Source organism: Globicephala melas, chromosome X (genome assembly GCF_963455315.2).
Source record: "Globicephala melas chromosome X, mGloMel1.2, whole genome shotgun sequence".
Taxonomy (NCBI): Eukaryota; Metazoa; Chordata; class Mammalia; order Artiodactyla; family Delphinidae; genus Globicephala; species Globicephala melas.
The window spans coordinates 941,480-962,299 of NC_083335.1; the positions used below are offsets into that span (position 1 = coordinate 941,480).

At 38.2% G+C, this 20,820-nt stretch overlaps 1 protein-coding gene across 1 annotated transcript in view; it reads right to left on the reverse strand.

Annotated features, from left to right (window-relative positions):
* Positions 1 to 20,820, reverse strand: part of BRCC3 (BRCA1/BRCA2-containing complex subunit 3) — a 75,689-nt gene that overhangs the window by 44,647 nt on the left and 10,222 nt on the right. Inside the window, exons 5-7 of the mRNA XM_030850222.2 lie at positions 20,118 to 20,205; positions 15,597 to 15,685; positions 13,917 to 13,972 (exon numbers count right to left, since the gene is read on the reverse strand). Coding sequence (XP_030706082.1) covers positions 13,917 to 13,972; positions 15,597 to 15,685; positions 20,118 to 20,205 — 233 coding nt within the window. The remainder of the gene's footprint in view (positions 1 to 13,916; positions 13,973 to 15,596; positions 15,686 to 20,117; positions 20,206 to 20,820) is intronic.

Consider the following 20,820-nt stretch of genomic DNA (forward strand, 5'->3'; position numbering starts at 1 on the left):
TTTGGGTCGTTGTGTCTCCATTGTCATTTGTTTCTAGGTGTTTTTTGATTTCCTCTTTGATTTCTTCAGTGATCACTTCGTTATTAAGTAGTGTATTGTTTAGCCTCCATGTGTTTGTATTGTTTACAGATCTTTTCCTGTAATTGATATCTAGTCTCATAGTGTTGTGGTTGGAAAAGATACTTGATACAATTTCAATTTTCTTAAATTTACCAAGGCTTGATTTGTGACCCAAGATATCTATCCTGGAGAATGTTCCATGAGCACTTGAGAAAAATGTGTATTCTGTTGTTTTTGGATGGAATGTCCTATAAATATCAATTAAGTCTATCTTGTTTAATGTATCATTTAAAGCTTGTGTTTCCTTATTTATTTTCATTTTGGATAATCTCTCCATTGGTGAAAGTGGGGTGTTAAAATCCCCTACTATGAATGTGTTACTGTCGATCTCCCCTTTTATAGCTGTTAGTATTTGCCTTATGTATTGAAGTGCTCCTATGTTGGGTGCATATTTACAACTGTTATATCTTCTTCTTGGATCGATCCCTTCATCATTATGTAGTGTCCTTCTTTGTCTCTTGTAATAGTCTTTATTTTAAAGTCTATTCTGTCTGATATGAGAATCGCTACTCCAGCTTTCTTTTGATTTCCATTTGCATGGAGTATTTTTCCACCCCCTCACTTTCAGTCTGTATGTGTCCCTAGGTCTGAAGTGGGTCTCTTGTAGACAGCATATATATGAGTCTTGATTTTTGTATCCATTCAGCCAGTCTGTGTCTTTTGGTGGGAGCATTTAATCCATTTACATTTAAGGTAATTATCAATATGTACGTTCCTATTCCCATTTTCTTAATTGTTTTGGGTTTGTTATTGTAGGTTTTTTCCTTCTCTTGTGTTTCTTGCCTAGAGAAGTTCCTTTAGCATTTGTTGTAAAGCTGGTTTGGTGGTGCTGAACTCTCTCAGCTTTTGCTTGTCTGTAAAGGTTTTAATTTCTCCATCAAATCTGAATGAGATCCTTGCTGGGTAGAGTAATCTTGGTTGCAGGTTTTTCTCTTTCATCACGTTAAATATGTCCTGCCACTCCCTTCTGGCTTGCAGAGTTTCTGCTCAAAGATCAGCTGTTAACCTTATGGGGATTCCCTTGTGTGGTATTTGTTGTTTTTTCCTTGCTGCTTTTAATATCTTTTCTTTGTATTTAATTTTTGATAGTTTGATTAATATGTGTCTTGGCATGTTACTCCTTGGATTTATCCTCTATGGGACTCTCTGTGCTTCCTGGACTTGACTAACTGTTTCCTTTCCCATATTAGGGAAGTTTTCAACTATAATCTCTTCAAATATTTTCTCAGTCCCTGTCTTTTTCTCTTCTTCTTCTGCAACCCCTATAATTCGAATGTTGGTGTGTTTAATGTTGTCCCAGCGGTCTCTGAGACTGTCCTCAGTTCTTTTCATTATTTTTTCTGTATTCTGCTCTGCAGTAGTTATTTCCACTATTTTATCTTCCAGGTCACTTATCTGTTCTTCTGCCTCAGTTATTCTGCTATTGAGCCCTTCTAGAGTATTTTTTATTTCATTTATTGTGTTGTTCATCGTTGCTTGTTTCCTCTTTAGTTCCTCTAGGTCCTTGTTAAATGTTTCTTGCATTTTCTCTATTCTATTTCCAAGATTTTGGATCATCTTTACTATCATTATTCTGAATTCTTTTTCAGGTAGACTGCCTATTTCCTCTTCATTTGTTAGGTCTGGTGGGTTTTTACCTTGCTCCTTCATTTGCTGTGTGTTTTTCTGTCTTCTCATTTTGCTTATCTTACTGTGCTTGGGGTCTCCTTTTTGCAGGCTGCAGGTTCATAGTTCCCGTTGTTTTTGGTGTCTGTTCCCAGTGGCTACGGTTGGTTTAGTGGGTTGTGTAGGCTTCCTGGTGGAGGGGAGTAGTGCCCGTGTTCTGGTGGATGAGGCTGGATCTTGTCTTTCTGGTGGGCAGGTCCACGTCTGGTGGTGTGTTCTGGGGTGTCTGTGGCCTTATTATTATTTTAGGCAGCCTCTCTGCTAATGGATGGGGTTGTGTTCCTGTCTTGCTAGTTGTTTGGCATAGGGTGTCCAGCACTGTAGCTTGCTGGTCGTTGAGTGAAGCTGGGTCTTGGTGTTGAGATGGAGATCTCTGGGATATTTTCGCCATTTGATATTACGTGGAGCTGGGAGGTCTCTTGTGGACCAGTGTCCTGAAGTTGGCTCTCCCACCTCAGAGGCACAGCACTGACTCCTGGCTGGAGCACCAAGAGCCTTTCATCCACACGGCTTTTGGGAGGTCTGAGGTCTTCTTCCAGCGATCAGTGGGTGTTCTATAGGAGCAGTTCCACGTGTAGATGTATTTCTGATGTATCTGTGGGGAGGAAGGTGATGTCCGCGTCTTACTCTTCTGCCACCTTCCCCTAATTAAAAATCTATTTGCCATTCTTACATACTTGTTGGTGAAGCATATGCTCATGTCTTTTGCCCATTTTTAATTGGGTTGTATACTTTTTTATTGTTGAGTTTTGAGAGTTGTTTGTATATTATAGATACAAGTCTATTTTCAGACATTTGATTTGAAATATTTTCACTCACACTGTAGCTAGTCTTTTCATTTTCTTAAGTTTCTTTCACTCAGTAAATTGTTTAATTTTGATGAAGTCTTGTTATCAAATGTCTTTTATGGAAAATGCTTTTTAAAATTTGTATTGGAGTATAGTTGATTTACAATGTTGTATTAGTTTCTGCTGTACAATAAAGTGAGTCAATTATACACATACATATACCCATTCTTTTTTAGATTCTTTTCCCATATAGGTCATTACAGACTATTGAGTAGAAGTCCCTGTGCTATACAGTAGGTCCTTATTAGTTATCTATTTTTTCATATATATATATTAGTCTGTATATGTCAATCCCAATCTCCCAATTTATCCCTCCCATCCCCCTTTCCCCACCGGTAACCATAAGTTTGTTTTCTATGTCTGTGACTCTATTTCTGTGTTGTAAATAAGTTACTGGAAAAATGCTTTTGGTTCCAAGAATAAGAACTGGTTGGCAAGCCCAATATCATACAGATTTTCTACCTTTTCCTCTAAGACTTTTCACACTCTTATTTCTAATTGGACCTATGATCCCTTTTAATGTTTTTTTTGGTATGAGGTTTAGAACAACGTTTATTTTGTATATGGTAGTCTAACTGTTAGACTATTCCTCCAAATTTTATTCTTCCTTTTCAAAATTGTTTAAGGTATTCAAGTTCCTTTGCCTTTTCATATAAATTTTAGAATCAGTTTGTCTGTATCTACAAAAAAAGTCTTGCTGAAATTTTGATTGCTGTTGCTCTAAACCCACAGATTAATTTGAGGAGAACTGAAATTTTTACTATGTTGAGTCTTCCAATCCATAAACATGGCATGTCTTTCCATTTAATTAGGTTTTCTTTGATTTCTTTCATCAATGTTCTGTGGTTTTCAGCATATAGATTTGATAGATTTTGATAAATTTACACCTGTTTCATTTTTTGTAGTACTGTGTTAAAATGTTTCCAATTTTCTATTGCTGGCATTTAGAAATATTGCTTTTTTAAAAAACATCTTTATTGGAGTATAATTGCTTTATAATGTTGTGTTAGTTTCTGCTGTATACCAAAGTGAATCAGCTTTATTTATACATATATCCCCATATCCCCTCCCTCTTGCGTTTCCCTCCCACCCTCCCTATCCCACCCCTCTACGTGGTCACAAAGGACCAAGCTGATCTCCCTGTGCTATGCGGCTGCTTCCCACTAGCTATCTATTTTACATTTAGTAGTGTACATATGTCCATACTACTCTCTCCCTTCGTCCCAGCTTACCCTTCCCCCTCCCCATGTCCTCAAGTCCATTCTCTACATCTGCATCTTTATTCCTGTCCTGCCCCTAGGTTCTTCAGAACCTTTTTTTTTTAGATTCCATATATATGTGTTAGCATACGGTATTTGGTTTTCTCTCTCTGACTTACTTCACTCTGTATGACAGACTCTAGGTCCATCCACTTCACTACAAATAACTCAGTTTGGTTTCTTTTTATGGCTGAGTAATATTTCATTGTAGATATGTGCCACATCTTCTTTATCCATTCATCTGTCAATGGACACTTAGGTTGCTTCCATGTCCTGGCTATTGTAAATAGTCCTACAATGAACATTGTGGTACATGACTCTTTTTGAATTATGGTTTTCTTGGGGTATATGCCCACTAGTAGGATTGCTGGATCGTATGGTAGTTCTATTTTTAGTTTTTTAAGGAACCTCCATACTGTTCTCCATCAAGACAATATGGTACTGGCACAAAAACAGAAATACAGATCAATAGAACAGGATAGAAAGCCCAGAGATAAACCCACACACATATGGTCACCTTATCTTTGATAAAGGAGGCAAGAATATACAGTGGAGAAAAGACAGCCTCTTCCATAAGTGGTGCTGGGAAAACTGGACAGCTACATGTAAAAGAATGAAATTAGAACGCTCCCTAACACCATACACAAAAATAAACTCAAAATGGATTAAAGACCTAAATGTAAGGCCAGACAGTATAAAACTCTTAGAGGAAAAAACATAGGCAGAACACTCTATGACATAAATCTCAGCAAGATCCTTTTTGACCCACCTCCTAGAGAAATGGAAATAAAAACAAAAATAAACAAATGGGACCTAATGAAACTTCAAAGCTTTTGCACAGCAAAGGAAACCATAAACAAGACCAAAGGACAACCCTTAGAATGGGAGAAAATATTTGCAAGTGAAGCAACTGACAAAGGATTAATCTCCAAAATTGACAAGCAGCTCATGCAGCTCAATATCAAAAAAACAAACAACCCAATCCAAAAATGAGCAGAAGACCTAAATAGACATTTCTCCAAAGAAGATATACAGATTGCCAACAAACACATGAAAGGATGCTCAACATCACTATCATTAGAGAAATGCAAATCAAAACTACAATCAGGTATCATCTCACACGGGTCAGAATGGCCATCATCAAAAAATCTACAAGCAAGAAATATTGCTTTTTTGTGTTGACATTGCATCCTGTGACATCACTTAACTCACTTATTAGCTCTAGGAATTTCTTTATAGATTCTTTGGGATTTTCTGTGCAGATAACCATGTCTTATGCAAATGAGGATTAGTTTTTTTCCAGTCTATATGCCTTTTATTTCTTGCTTTATTGAACTAAGACTTCCAGCACAAAGTTAGAAGTGGGGAGAGGAGACTTTTCAGCACCAAGCTCTACTTCTAAGGACTTCTTTTTCAGGTAAAATTCAGAGAACGTAAAATTCACCACTTTAACCATTTTACAGTGTGTGATTCAGGGACTTGTACATTCACAATGTTGTGCAACCATTACTGTTACCTAATACTGTAATATTTTCATCACCCCAAAAAGAAAGCCCATACCTATTAAGCAGTCGCTTCCTGTTATGGTCTGAATTGTGTCTCCCCCCAAATGCATATGTTGAAACCCTAAGCCCCAGTACCTCAGAATGTGACTGTATTTGGAGACAGGGCCTTTGAAGAGGTGATTAAAGTAAAATGAGGCTGTTAAGGTTGGACGCAAATCCAATCTGACTGGTGCCCTTATAAGAAGGAGAAATTTGACATGCAAAATGACCCTAGGGATGCACATGGAGAGAGGAAAGTCCATGTGAGGACACAGTGAGAAGGCAGCCATCTGCAAGCCAGGAAGAGGTCTCAGAAGAAGCCAAATCTGCCAGCACCTTGATCTTAGACTTACTGCAACCAGAACTGTGAGTAGATAAATTTCTGTTGTTTAAGCCACTTGGTGGTATTTTTTATGGCAGCCCTAGCAAACTAATATACTCCCAGTTTACCTCTCTCCTCTAATTTTTGTCTCTACAGACTTGTCTATCCCGGACATTTCATACCACACGTGGCCTTTTGCATCAGGCTTCTTTCACTTAGCATGTATTCAGGATTACAGCAGTTATCAGTACTTCATTTCCCTTTATGACAGAAAATTCCATTGTATGGCTACATACACTACATCTTGTTTATTCACTTATCAGCTGATGGTCATTTGGGTTAGTTCTGCTCTTTGTCTATTTATGGACAATGCTGGTATGAATATTCAAGTACACGTTTTTGTTTGAACACCTGTTTTCAACTGTCTCTGCTACATACCTAGGAGTGGAATTGCTAGGTCATATGGTCATTCAATGTATACATTTCTGAGGAATCACCAAACTTTTTCACAGCATCTGAACCATTCTAGATTCCCCCCTACAATGGGTCAAGGTTCGTTTTCTCCACATCCTCAGCAACACGTTATTTTCCTTTAAAAAAAAAAAGTACAGCCATCCTAGTTGGTGAGAAACAGTATCTCATTACGGTTTTATTTGCATTTCCCTAAAGACTACTGATGTTGGGCAGCTGTTTTTGTGTTTATTGGCCATTTGTATATCTTCCTTGGAGAAATGTCTACTCAAGTCTTTTGCCCATTTTTAAAAATTGAGGTGAAATTCACATAAAATATAATTAACCATTTTAACTAGGGAACAATTCAGTAGAACTTAGTACATTTACAATGTTGTAGGACCACAACCCCTATCTAGTTCTAAAACATTTTCATCACCCCAAAGTAAAACCCCGTATCAATTAAAGCAGCTGCTCCCCATCCTGCTCCCCATTTCTGGCCAAACCATGCCAACCACCAATCTGCTTTCTGTCTCTACTCTAGATACTTCATATAAATGAAATCATACAATATGTGACCTGTTTTTTTGTTTGGCTTCTTTTACTTAGCATAATGTTTTCAAGATTCCTCCACATCATAGTATGTTTCAGTACCTCATTCGTTTTTTATGAGTGATAGTCCAATTCAATCGATATACTAAATTTTGTTTATCCATTCATCAGTTGATGGACATTTGGGTTGTTTCCAACTCTTGGCTACTGTGAACAGTGCTGCTATGAATATTCATGTACAAGTGTTTGAGTACCTGTTTTCAATTCTTTTTGGTATATACCTAGGAATAGAGTTGCTAGGTCATATGAATTCTCATATGAAAAACCTCCCCTCCAAAAAACTGTTTTCCACAGCAGTCTCACCATTTTACATTCCCCACCAACAATGTCTGTAGGTTCCAATTTCTCCACATCTTTGTCAACACTTGTTATTCTCCATTTTTAAAATTATGGTCAGCTCAGTGAATATAAGGTGGTATCTTGTTAGTTTTGATTTGCATTTTCCAAATGACTAATGATGTTGAGCATCTTTTCGTGTGCTTGTTGGCCTTTTGTACATCTTCTTTGGAGAAATGTCTATTCAAGTACTGTGCCCATTTTTAAATTGAGTTGTCATTTAGTTGCTGAGCTGCAAGAGATCCTTATATATTCTGGATACTAGACCCATTCAGATATTAAGATTTGCATATATTTTCTCCTATTCTGTAGGTTGTCCTTGCACTTTCTTGGTAATGTCTTTTGATGCAGAAAAGATTTTAGTGTCTGGTTTTTTTTTAAATAAATTTATTTATTTATTTTTGGCTGTGTTGGGTCTTTGTTGCTGCGCACGGGCTTTCTCTAGCTGCAGCAAGTGGGGGCTACTCTTCCTTGTGGTGTGCAGGCTTCTCATTGCGGTGGCTTCTCTTGTTGTGGAGCATGGGCTCTAGGTGCATGGGCTTCAGGAGCTGTGGCTCGCGGGCTCTAGAGCACAGGCTCAGTGGTTGTGGCTCATGGGCTTAGTTGCCCCGCGGCATGTGGGATCTTCTCGGACCAGTGCTTGAACCTGTGTCCCCACATTGGCAGGTGGATTCTTAACCACTGAGCCCCCAGGGAAGCCCAAAAGATTTTAGTTTTCATGAAATCCAATTTATCTGCTTTCTTTTGCTATTCATGCTTTTGGTGTCATATCTAAGATTCCATTACCAAATCCAACATCACGAAGATTTACCCCTATGTTTTCTTATAAGCATTTTATAGTTTTAGCTCTTCTATTTAGGTCATTGATCTATTTTGAGTTAATTTTTATATATAGTGTATGTGGATAACCAGTTGTCCCAGCACCACTTGTTGAACAGACTCTTCTTTCCTCATTGAACGACCTCAGCACCCTTGTTGAAAATCAGTTGGCCACAGATATGCAGGTTTATTTGTGGACTCTCAATTTTATTCCATTGGTCTCTGTGTCTCTGCTTATGCCAGGTCCACAAAGTTTTGGTTAGTGAAGCTTTGTAGTAAGTTCTGAAATCTGGAAGTGTGATTCCTCCAACTTTATTCTTCTTTCTCGATATTATTTTCACTATTCAGGGCACCTTGCAATTCCTTATGAATTTTAGGATCATCTTTTCCATTTTTGTAAAAAGGGCCATTGGAATTTTAATACAGATTTTATTGAATCTTTGGGAAGTACTGTCATCTTAACAATATTGGGTCTTCCAATCCATGAGCAAGGGATATCTTTTGATTTATTTAGGTGTTTTTTCTTTCACCAATGTATTCTAGTTTTAACTTTACAAGTCTTTCCCATTCTTGGTTAAATTTTTTCCTAGGTATTTTATTATTTTGTATGCTGTCGTAATTGGATTTTTTAGTTTTATTTTTTACATTGTTCATTGCTGGTGTGTAGAAATACACACTGATTTTGTGCACTGATTTTGAACACTGCAACCTTGCTGAACTCATTTATCAACTCTAGTAGCTTTGGGGGCTTTCTTTCAGATTGTCTCTATATAGGAACACATGATCTGCAAATACATAGTTTTACTTCTTACTTTCCAATTTGGATGCCTTTTATTTCTTTTTTTGCCTAATTGTTTTGGCTAGAACTACCAGTAACATTGAATAACAGTGGTGAAAGTGGGCATCCTTGTCTTGTTCCTCATCTTATGGGAGAAAGCTTTTCACCATTGCGTAAAATGTTAGCTGTGGGTTTTCATAAAAGCCCAAAAATGTTGAGGAATGTTCCCTAGATTCCTAGTTTTCTGAGTGTTTTTATTATGGAAGGATGTTGAAATTTTGCTTTTTGTGCATCAGTCGTGGGTTTTTTCCTTCATTCTATTAATGTGGAATATTAATCAATTGATTTTCTTATGTTGAACCTCACTTCTACGCCAGGGATAAATCCCACTTGATCATAGTGTATAATCCTTTTAATGTGCTATTGGATTCAGTATGGAAGGATTTTGTTGAGGATTTTTGCATCTGTATTCATAGTGAATATCACTTTTTGTAATATTTTTTTTTGGTGATATCTTTGTCTGGCTTTGGTATCAGGGTAATACTGGCCTCAAAGATGAGTTAGAAGTGCTCCATTCTCTTCTATTTTTGGAGAGTTTGAGAAGGATTAGTGTTAATCCTTCTGTAAATGTGTGGCAGAATTAACCGGTGTAGTCATCTGGTCTTGGAGTTTTCTTTGTTGAGATGTTTTTGCATACTGATTCAATCTATTTAATTTTTATAGGTCTGTTCAGGTTTTCTATCTCTTTTTGAGCCAGTTTTGGCAATTTGTGTGTTTCTAGGAATTTGTCCACTTCATTTAGGTTATCTAACAATTGTTTGGTTTTACCTTATAATCATTTTTATTTCTGTAAAGTTGGTAGTAATGTCCCTACTTTTAATTCAGATTTTAGTTATTTGGTTCTTCTCTCATCTTTTTGTCAGTCTAGCTAGACATGTCAATTTTGTTGATCTTTTCAAAGAACTAACTTTTGGTTTCTTTGATTCTATTGTTTCTGTATTCCCTATTTTGTTTGTCTTCACTCTATTATTTCCTTCCTTCTAACTGCTTTGAATTTAGTTTGCATTTCTTTTTCTAGTTCCTTAAAGCGTACAGTTAGAAATACCTTAAATACTGATTTGAGGTATTTCTTTTTTAAAGTAGGCATGTATAGCTATAAATTCCCCTCTGAGCACTGCTTTTGCTGCATCCCATAAATTTTGGTATGTTGTGTTTTCATTGTCATTAGTCTCAAAGTATTTTCTAATTTATCTTGTGATTTCTTCTTTCTCTTAAACACTGGCTGTTTAAAAGCATGTTTTTTAATTTCCACATATTTGTGAATTTTCCAGATTTCTTTCTGTAACTGATTTCAGATTCCATTCCATTTTTGTAGAAGATGCTTTGTATGATTCCAGTCTTCAAAAATTGAGACCTGTTTTGTGAACTATCATGTGGTTTATCCTAGAGAATGTTTTATGTGCACTTGGGAAGGAAGTGTATTCAGCTATTGTTGGGTGGAGAATTCTGTATGTGTCTATTAGGTATAGTTTGTTTATAGTGTTGTTCAAGTCTTCTGTTTCATTATTTTTTTTTCTAATTGTTCTATCCTTTAAGGAAAGTGGGGTGTTGAAGTCTCCCACTAGTACTGTTGAACTGCCTACCTCTCCCTTCAGTTCTGTCAATTTTTGTGTGATATATTTTGGGGTCCTTTTGTTAGGTGCATATATGTTTATAATTGCTATGTCTTATATCATTTTTTGTTCAATTCTTCCTTACCGCCTTTTGTATTAGAAAGACATTTTCTAGTACACTGTTTTGCTTCCTTCCTTTCTCTCTCTCTACTATATATCTCTACTTTCTTAACGGTTTCCCTGGAATTACAATTAACACTTTAGTTCAAATTAGCTCCTCAGACTGGGTGAATTGACATTATCCAGTCTGAGGAGCAGAAAGAAAGAAAGAATGAAGAAAAATAAAGAGCCTGAGACCTGTGGGACATCTTAAAACGCTCTAAGTGTACTCATAATAGGAGTCCCAGTAGAGGATGAGATAGAGAAAGGGGCAGAAAATGTATACAAATCACCTATCTTGAAGTTTGGTGATTCTTTCTTTCGTCTTCTCAAACCTGCTGTTGAACCTACCTAGTGAATTTTTCACTTCCCTTATTGTACTTCTCAGTTCTAGAATTCCTATTTGGTTCCTTTTTATAATTTCTCTCTTTATTGATATTTTCTATTAGGTATTCTCTATCATTCTCATGGTTTTCTTTAGTTCTTTGTATATCATTTCCTTTAGCTTTTTGAAAATATTTTAAATAGTTGATTGAAAGTCTTTGTCTAGTAAGCCCAACATCTTGGCTTCCTCCAGGAATGTTTTTATTAATTTATTTTTCCTGCTTTCAGCCCATAATTTGTTTCTGTGAATGCCTTTTTTGTTGTTGCTGAAAACTGGACATTTCGAATATTATAACTATGGAAATCGTATTCTACCCCCTCCCCAGGGTTTATTGTTGCCGCTTGTTTTATCTGATTTTGTTTGTGTGTTTAGTGACTTTCCTGAACTAATTTTTTATAGTCTATATTCTTTGTTATATGTGGCCACTGAGGTCTTTGTCTTGTTAGCTTAGTAGCCATCTAGTGACTTGACAGAGATTTACTTAAATGCTGAGATTCTGGTGTTTTTTTTTCTGGATTTAGTATTTGCCAGGTTGCTATAAAATATTGATTACTTTCTAGAGTTCCAATAAAGTTGATTCTGACAGTTTTTGCCAGATTATTCACTGCTTTTGTGGAGGACTTTTTTTTTTTTTGCGGTACGCGGGCCTCTCACTGTTGTGGCCTCTCCCGTTGCGGAACACAGGCTCTGGACGCGCAGGCTCAGCGGCCATGGCTCACAGGCCCAGCCGCTCCGCGGCATGTGGGATCTTCCCGGACCAGGGCACGAACCCGCGTCCCCTGCATCGGCAGGCGGACTCTCAACCACTGCGCCACCAGGGAAGCCCTGTGGAGGACTTTTGAAGTTTCCTACTCTGCCACTTTTGTTGATGTCACTCTCTCTTTTGTCACTTTCTCTCTTGATGTCACTTTTTCAATTTTAATGTTCTGAGGGGGAAAATGTCAATTTAGAATTCTTTATCCATTAGGGTTATTAATGAAGAATAAAAACATTTTCAGGCAAGCACAGATGCAGAAGGTTTAGCTCAAATGCACACCTTTCGTAGGAAGTTACTAGAGGGCCTTTAACAGCAAAATGACAGAGTGAACCAAGAAAAATGACATGAAATCCAGACAACAATGGATCCAACCCAGGAGAATAATGAAGGAAAGCCCCAAGACATCAGCTGAGACCTGATTAGCATAGGAAGATAGAAGGCTTTAGGGAGCGATCCTAGGAATCTGGAACTCAGGGAGGTGATAAGGTCAGAGAAATAAGGGAGAAAAAAGCCATTCAAAACCCCATGAAAAAGCAAAAAGCTATACAGGAAAGGAAATGGAATCATAGTATACTACTTTATAGTGCTTGGTTGTACATGGAATAATATTTATATAATCATAACAATATAAACATTTTGTTTTCTATTCTTAGAATCAACTAGTACACAAAGCACAGAAAACACAATTGTGATTACAACATAGAACACAGGTTTTTGCAACTGTGAAAATATAAAGGTTTATGGTAAAACTGCAAGTAACACTAGGGAGCCAAGAGATGTCTATTGTCTGTTGTTGATAGAATAAATAAAGGGGCAAACTTTAAGATTAGAAAAGTAACAACAGAAGAACAAAAAGTAGTAATATAACTACATTGGGCAGAATGGAGATGGGGCGGTGTGAACTAAATCCTCATTTGTGAGACCAAGATAACATAATAAGAAGAATAATTAATATCTAAAATTAGTAAATCAAGAAAGAGTATCAAAAGTATATTATTTAGAGATATCAAGGTAAACAACAGAAGAACTAAAAACAAAATTGGGAGAAAGAAGTGGTTCCCCCTCATAAATTCTGTGCCATCTGATATTTTTATGCACGTGCATCTATTACTTTGATGAAAAATTTAAAAATTAGCACTTGTGTATGGTTCAACATTCCAAAGCTGTAAAGGTACAATTAAGTCTCCACACCTCCTTCCTACTTCCTCTCTGCTGAGGTGACTGATGTTTCCTTCCAGATATTCTGTGTATTTCCAAGCAAGTACACTGGTATGTCATGAGTAGATTTCTCTTCCATATCCTTATATGAATGGTAGCATTCTATACAGACTGTTCTTGTACCTTGCCTTTTTTACTTAACAGTGTATCTTGGAGATATTTATGTAGCACTACTAAGCATCCTTATTTTTTTTGGTCACGCCATGCGGCATGTGGGATCTTAGTTCCCCGACCAGGGACTGAACCTGGGCCCGTTGCAGTGGAAGCACAGAGTCTTAACCACTGGACCGCCAGAGAATTCCCCTCATATTTTTAATAGCTGAATATTATTCCATCATTTAGATGCATCATAATTTATTTAATCAGTTCTGTACTGACAGACATCTGTTATTTTCCCCAATTCTTTGCTGTTTCAAGCAATGCTATCATAATAAATTGACAAATATTATAAGAAAAAAATTTAAGGCATTCTTTGTTTCTGTCTCCCAATTAGATAATGAACTTGGCTTTCTCTCTGCCTCCTTGGTGCCTACCATGGTGCTTGGCATATAGTAGTTACTGTATTTGCTAATTTAGGTTGAATTGAACTTAAATGAGGAAACTAAGCTATGCAAACATTTAAATGAGATACTGTAATTCTAAAATCAAGTTTATGGCACAACAAAGACAAGAGCTTATACAAATCTATAAGACTCTGCACACTCAGCCTTTGTTTTACAATTCATCAGAGACAGGGAAAGTAACAGTGCAACTCAGTTTAGAATAATGCAGGAAAGGAAATGTGGGACAGGGCTGTGGTGATGTAACTGCAATGAACAGACTCCTTGCTTATATGATCCTAGCTTTCTAGATCCCTGATATCCAAGATGCTAAAGAGATTCTAATTCCTCACAGAGATGTTCACATGTATAAGCAAGACTATAGAATTCTTAGTGTCTTACTAATGAGAAAAATAAAATGAAATAAAACAATCAATTCCCTGGAATGGAGATTAACCCACCAATACATACATATATCTCTGTCATACTTACTCTGAGCTCTTTTGGGCCTGTATGGACTGAAAGCAAGTGTAGAGTACCCGTCCAGTCTAAAAAAAGAAAGAAAAAAAGAAAGGTCACACAGAGGATTAATATTGAAAGAGTTATAGCAATTTAGTGGACGCTAACCTAAAACTCAAAGGCCCCTCTGGGAGTGGAAGGTTAGAAGACACTCCAAAGATAGACTATGTATAAATCAGTTTCTGTAAGAAGGATCAAATACTCAGTCAAGGGCTTCCCTGGTGGCGCAGTGGTTGAGAGTCCGCCTGCCGATGCACGGGACACGGGTTCATGTCCCGGTCCGGGAAGATCCCACATGCCACAGAGCGGCTGGGCCCGTGAGCCATGGCTGCTGAGCCTGTGCATCCAGAGCCTGTGCTCCGCAACAGGAGAGGCCACAACAGTGAGAGGCCCGCGTACCGCAAAAAAAAAAAAAATACTCAGTCAACGTGAGATGGCCACAATCAAACATCCACTCATGTGACAGCAGAGAACTGCTCACAAACATGAGAACCAAGAAACTAAGAATGAGACCATTCAAACTCCTTTTTTGGAAGCTGACAAACTCATGCAACAACTGTTTATAATGACAATAAATTTATGATGACAAAGCCAGAAGCATTTCAAATGAAGTATGAAGTTCAAGATAGTAAACTTTAATGTTTTCAGAAAAGAGTGATTTTATGAAGAATATTCATTATTAACATAGATTCTGAGAATATAACTAATGTACTAAACAAGAGGAGGACACACTTGGTAAATCGGCAAAATTCATACTTGCAGTGTTAAATTTTCTTTTTGTTTGAAGTGACACATAGTAAAACCTCTTGATCTGAACGTAAAATTCAAACAGAATAGCAAGACTAGCCATTGATTGAGCTGCTTAACTTCTCTGAGGTTCGGTTTGCTTATCCATAAAAATTGATAATAATAATCCTCACAGGTGGTTGTCAGGGTTCGAGTATATTTATGTAAAACACCTAAAGAGTAAGTGCCATACAATACGTGATAAATGGTAGCACTTGTTACTGTTATTAGCCTCCACTCCTACCACCGTGGTCAAACATCCGTCATCTCTTTCCTAGATTACTACAGTTGCTTCCTAACTGGTTTCACGGACGCCATGGACTCTGCACCCCCTCCCTCCCTGTCCCCCCAGCCCCACCCCCAGTTATCTCCCAGACCTCACTGTAGGATGACCACATGAGTTACCATGCAAAGAGTTACCACGGTACCATGTCCTGGTTACCATGTTACCAGGACACTTCCAAGAAGGAAAGGTGCTAACTGAATAGGAGACTGGGACAATGGGTGGAACTGGGACTGACAGAGGCAAGCTGGGACATGTAGTCATGTTCTGCCTCACTCTGCTGCAGCCACACTGACTTCCTCGATGTCCCCTAAACATGCCACACTCACCTCAGGGTCTTTTCACTGGCTATTTCCTCTGCCTGGAACGCTCTTCCCCCAAGAAATCCACAAGACTTGCTCCCTCACTTTCTTCAGGTCCTGACTCAATGACCCTCCTGATTGAAACCTTCCCTGGCCACCCTATTAAAATTGCAAAAAGATTTTTCTCTATTCTCTGTGTCTGTGTGTTTATACACACACGCATGCGCATGTGCACACACACACACACATAGACACACACACACACACACACACACACAATACCTTTGTATTTTTATCTTCTATGAAACAGGAAAATATAAGTCCTACAAAGCCTTGATCCATCATCTGGTACATGGCTTGTGTACGAACATCTGCAAATAAACAAAAATAAAAATCTGCTGTTAAACTGTACCTCCCAGACATGAAAATATAAAGATAACAGCAGCATACAATCCTCGCGGGATTCAGATTCTAAAGGCAGAACAGGGGTACATCCTAATGACAATATTATTGTCAAAGTATAAACATTTTACTAGGTTAGTGAAATACTACAGGAGTCGGCAATTAAATAATAAAATTTATTACTAATTCTAGGCTGCCTAGCCCACAACTAGCCCTGCTATGAAATGTAGCATAGAAAGAAAAAAATGGAAAGCCTATTATCCCCAAAACACCTGATAATTTCTTCCAGGAGGACTCCAAAAGAAAGGAAGGCATTCGAAGGAGACAGCAGATTTCTTAGAATAAGCCTTTTGATGGACAGCTTCTAGGGAAGTGAATACATTAGACTTGATACTAAAGAATGGCAGTGTAGAACTATTACAGAGGAAACTATTGTATACAAGTGACTACAATAGAATTAAACACTACATTCCAGGGAACAGAAACAAAATCTCACTAAATGGTTATACAATTTTTGAAAAGGAAATCATAGACAAGCACCAAGTAACATTTGAAAGGATTAGCTAAAAGATTACCAAAAACTGAACAGAGGCAAAGTTTAAAGATATGAAGTACTCAGACCATTATTTATGGATACAAAAGATCTGGTATTACAACAAAACAGTGCACAGCATGGTTTGGTCCGGTGACTTATGCCCAGTTAGCTTGTTCTATATGTTCTTAAATATACTTCGCATTGGGACTTCTACCCAACATATTCCTAAGCAAAGAGTAGGGCCCAACAGGACCCAGCAAAGAGTATGAGAAAAATACTGGCTGAAACAGTTGGTGAAAATGAACAGCACTGTTTGAATGATCTCTGTACCTGCTATATGACCTTGGTAAAATTTTTAATACCTCTAAGCCTATTTCCTCATCAGTTAAATAAGGATAAACATCATCCGTACTTTTTCAGGGTTTTGTATTTTAAAAGTTGCCAGATGTTTTTAGCACAACGCCTAGCACATCAGAGGTACTTCATAATAATTCATTACATTTCGTTCCATCCACAACCATTGTTGATGAACTGCTGAATCTGAAATGGATTAGTATCCATACTGTGCCACCCAAAGTGCTTCTGTCAAGATCACCCATGATGCATTTTTGGTTCTCAATTTATCCGATTGCTCCCTCTTTGAAACACTATCTTCACTTGGCCTCACATTCCCACTCTTCTCATCTCTGTCCTCTTAACTTCCTGGCTCTTCTTTTCCAGTCTCTTGCTGGATCCTTCCCATCTTTCCATCCTCGAAATATTGGCATGCCCAGGGCTCTGTCTTCAGCCACTTTCTCTTCTCCATCTACACTTACTCCCTGGGGGAGTTCATTTAGTTCCACGGCTTCAAATCTCATCTCTATACTGGCCACTCCCAACTCCTACTCAATAAACTCTAGTTCCAGCCTTCTACCCAAACTGCCGAATCATATATCCAATTGTGTACCTGACACTGAGACTGGGTTGTCTTAATACTGTGCTCCTCAAGGCAGTAGGTCCATGAACTATTTGTTACCCGTTCACAAGGAGACAAGAGCTTGAGCTGGAATGGAAATTAATGCTCTGCTTCCTTCATTGACAAAGTCTTAAGGAAAATGTAAGCTGAACTAAACAATATGCTAAGTTGACATAGATGATTTGTTTTTTTTTTGGCCATGCCAAGCTGCTTGCAGGATCTCAGTTCCCTGACCAGGGATTGAACCCGGGCCACAGCAGTGAAGGCCCAGAATCCTAACCACTAGGCCACCAGGGGACTCCCGACAGAGGATTTATGTTTGGTGTAGGCTCCTTATCGAATTGGTCACAGACCAAAGCCAGGCTAGGTGAGCATCACTTGCCTACCAGACATTTGAAACTCAACATGTCCAAAAGCACACACTTGATTTCCTCCACAAAATCTGCTACTCCCAAAGCCACACTGGCTCTCCTGCTTTTCCTCAAATTTTCCAGGCATGCTCCTCCTCAGGGCCTTTGCACTGCCTATTCCTCTCTGCCTGGGACGCTCTTCCGCAAGATATTTGCACGGCCAACTCTCACTTCCTTCAGGTTTTTGCTCAACTGTTACCTTCTCCATGAGGCCTAATCACGTTACTTAAAATACAAACCCTATGCCCCTTACCCTGATTTACATTTTTCCCTGAGGTAACTTAATTACTTCCAAATTACCTCCTAAATGCCAAATCCAAAAGATACACTTTAGTCTAAATGAGGACCATCCAAGAGACCTTCTTGCAACTGTGCCAATTTTTCTTTCAGCATCAGACAGTCTGAAGAGACAAAAGAATCACACCTCCCGTTTCCTGGTGTAAAAGTAGAACAGCCTGAGCACCATATTCTTTCATTTACTCTTGACTCAAAATTTTCCTGAAACAGAAACCACAGACCCCAGTTCATAATAAAGGATTTTAAAAGAATGAGAGACTATACATACAAGTGTTTTTAGAATATGAGCCCTGAGATAGCCATCACATTACAATAGAATTTTGGTTCAGCCTTCACTTATTCTATCCCTGGTCCTAACAGAGCTTCCATCTATGTCAGTTTGCTAAAGAAGGGCATAGAAATGTATTATAATATCAAAACAAATTTGTTTGTAATGATTCTAAGGAGTATTGACATGTAACTTCTAGAAGAGAATGTTTGGGGAAATGTAATTTTTAAAAATGACTGGTTATAGAAAACTGCTTAATTAAAACTACAGCCTATATTTGTCATGGGAGGTTGATCTGACCCACCAACTTTGGTAATAAATTAACACACCATGACATCACCGTAGCAGTGCTTCCCTTCTTATAAAAGGATCAAGCAGATCTTATGATTAGGAACATAACTACAGGCGCATGTCTCCTTTTACTATGCACTTACAAAGACAGGAAAGTTAATGTAAGAGTAACTGAAAAACAGTGCCAAGTCACATGCGATTTACAAAATAGGCTGTGCTTTTTAAATTGCTTCCCTTTTTCTTTTGCAAGCCACGTCCTATAGGTAAAATTTGGGTAAGATCGTTGCATGGGTATGACATAACTCAACTATGTATCTTTTTCCCCACCACCAAACCTATGCTTCCTCCTCCATTTCCTGTTTTCATAAATAGCATTCCCACTTAACCAGACAAAGCAGACGCTGGAGAATGCCAAGGCCCCTGATTCACAGAAACCTCCACTGAGATACTGACTCTGCCACTTATTAGCTGACTGGTTTTGCACAAAGTATTTCAGCTCGAACCTCAGCTTAGTTTCTTAGGAGCCACACACTCCTCGTGATTATTTGGGAAGTGTTTCAAGAAGTAGAGAGTGGTTGCAGTATCAAATGCTACAGACTTGGGAGACAGATATGGTTCAGACCTCAGCACTGCCACTTACTCAACACATGGGAGCCTCTGTTTCCTCCTCACTGCCATGAGGGGGAAGGTCTCTAAGTCACGGGTTAGACGAGGAAACATTCATTTCCGCAAGTAAAGTTATTCTAATTCTTTCAAAAGAGTCAGATAGAGACAAAAAGTGACCATGATTAGAGAAAAAGGGTAAAGATAAAGAGAAAGAAAACAGGGCTTCCCTGGTGGCGCAATTGTTAGGAATCTGCCTGCCACTGCAGGGGACACGGGTTCCAGCCTTTGTCTGGGAAGATCCCACATGCCGTGGAGCAACTAAGCCTGTGCACCACAGCTACTGAGCCTGTGCTCTAGAGCCCATAAGCCACAAGTACTGAGCCCACAAGCCTCAACTACTGAAGCCCGCGCACCTAGAGCCCGTGCTCCACGAGGGAAGCCACCACAATGAAAAGCCTGCGCACTGCAATGAAGAGCAGCCCCCACTCGCCGCAACTAGAGAAAGCCCGCGCACAGCAACGAAGACCCAACACAGCCAAAAAAAAACAAAAAAAGAGAGAGAGAGAAAACAATCTTGTTACATTATACTGATTAGAGGGCTGAGGAGGTAGGTTGACAGCCCCAAGAGCTAGGATGATATATGTGTCAAACAGAGATTGTAAACATCAGTTTTATAAATTTCACCCTTCACACCTTTGATTCTTCCAAATGGTAGTGTACTAGACAGTGATAGTCACAACCGGCAATTTTCAGTTATAGTTTATTTATTATTATTATCATTATTTTGGATACCAGCCAATTGTCAGGGTTTAGTCTTGATTTCCTGAATACTGTCAAAATGGAGTGCTAAAATTTTATCTCTATTAAAAATAATCAATATGACATAAATCAGTACTTTTAAAACAGCAAAATAAAAATAAGGACGTTTGCTTAAGGATACTTAAATTTTGATTTAAAATAACCACAGCCCATGTAATGGAGAAGGAAAAATGATATTCATTTCTAAGAACAAAAAACATTGCAATCCCATAATACTTACCGACATGTGAAGGCCAAACAGTTATATGGGGATGGGAATGATACCAGCCCACAACTCTCATGGGGCGACCAGTTAGTTCAGCCAACCTGTGTGTCTGTCAAGGTATTTTCAACTTGTGGGAACACAATTTGTGATGCTAATAAAGGCTCAGAAAGCAACCTGAAGTTTAAAATAAACCTATCACAATTTAATGTCAACAAAAGAATGAAAAAAGGTCAATGCCCAGAATTTCCCAGACTTCCCTTCTAAAGCCAAAAGTATTTCTTTTTTTTTTAAATAGAATCCATTTGGTTTCCATTATTGTATATAGTTACATGCTCTTAATCCAATTTAGCTAATATTTGATCACTCAAATACTTATCACTGTGCTATCTGAAAAGAAGCTTCTAAATCTTTGGATGTCACATTATTAACTTGAGTAATCTTCTGTCCTCTAGCCCAACCTACCCTCACTCCTGAAAAAGTACAAAATTTAAAAAATTCATTTCATTTCTCTCTGGCAAGTTGCCAGTGTCAACAATAGCAAGTAGGGTGGTTTCAGAGACCAAATGAACAAAGACCCCCAGTTTAGTCTCCCCATTTGTCTAGAAATATCCTCCAAAAGAACATTTTCTCCTTTGTTCTGGAAATAAAAATTTACCGTAACTGTCTGAGGCTCTGACTTGAGATAAGAACTCGGTTGGAGATAAGAAGCTGTCCCCTT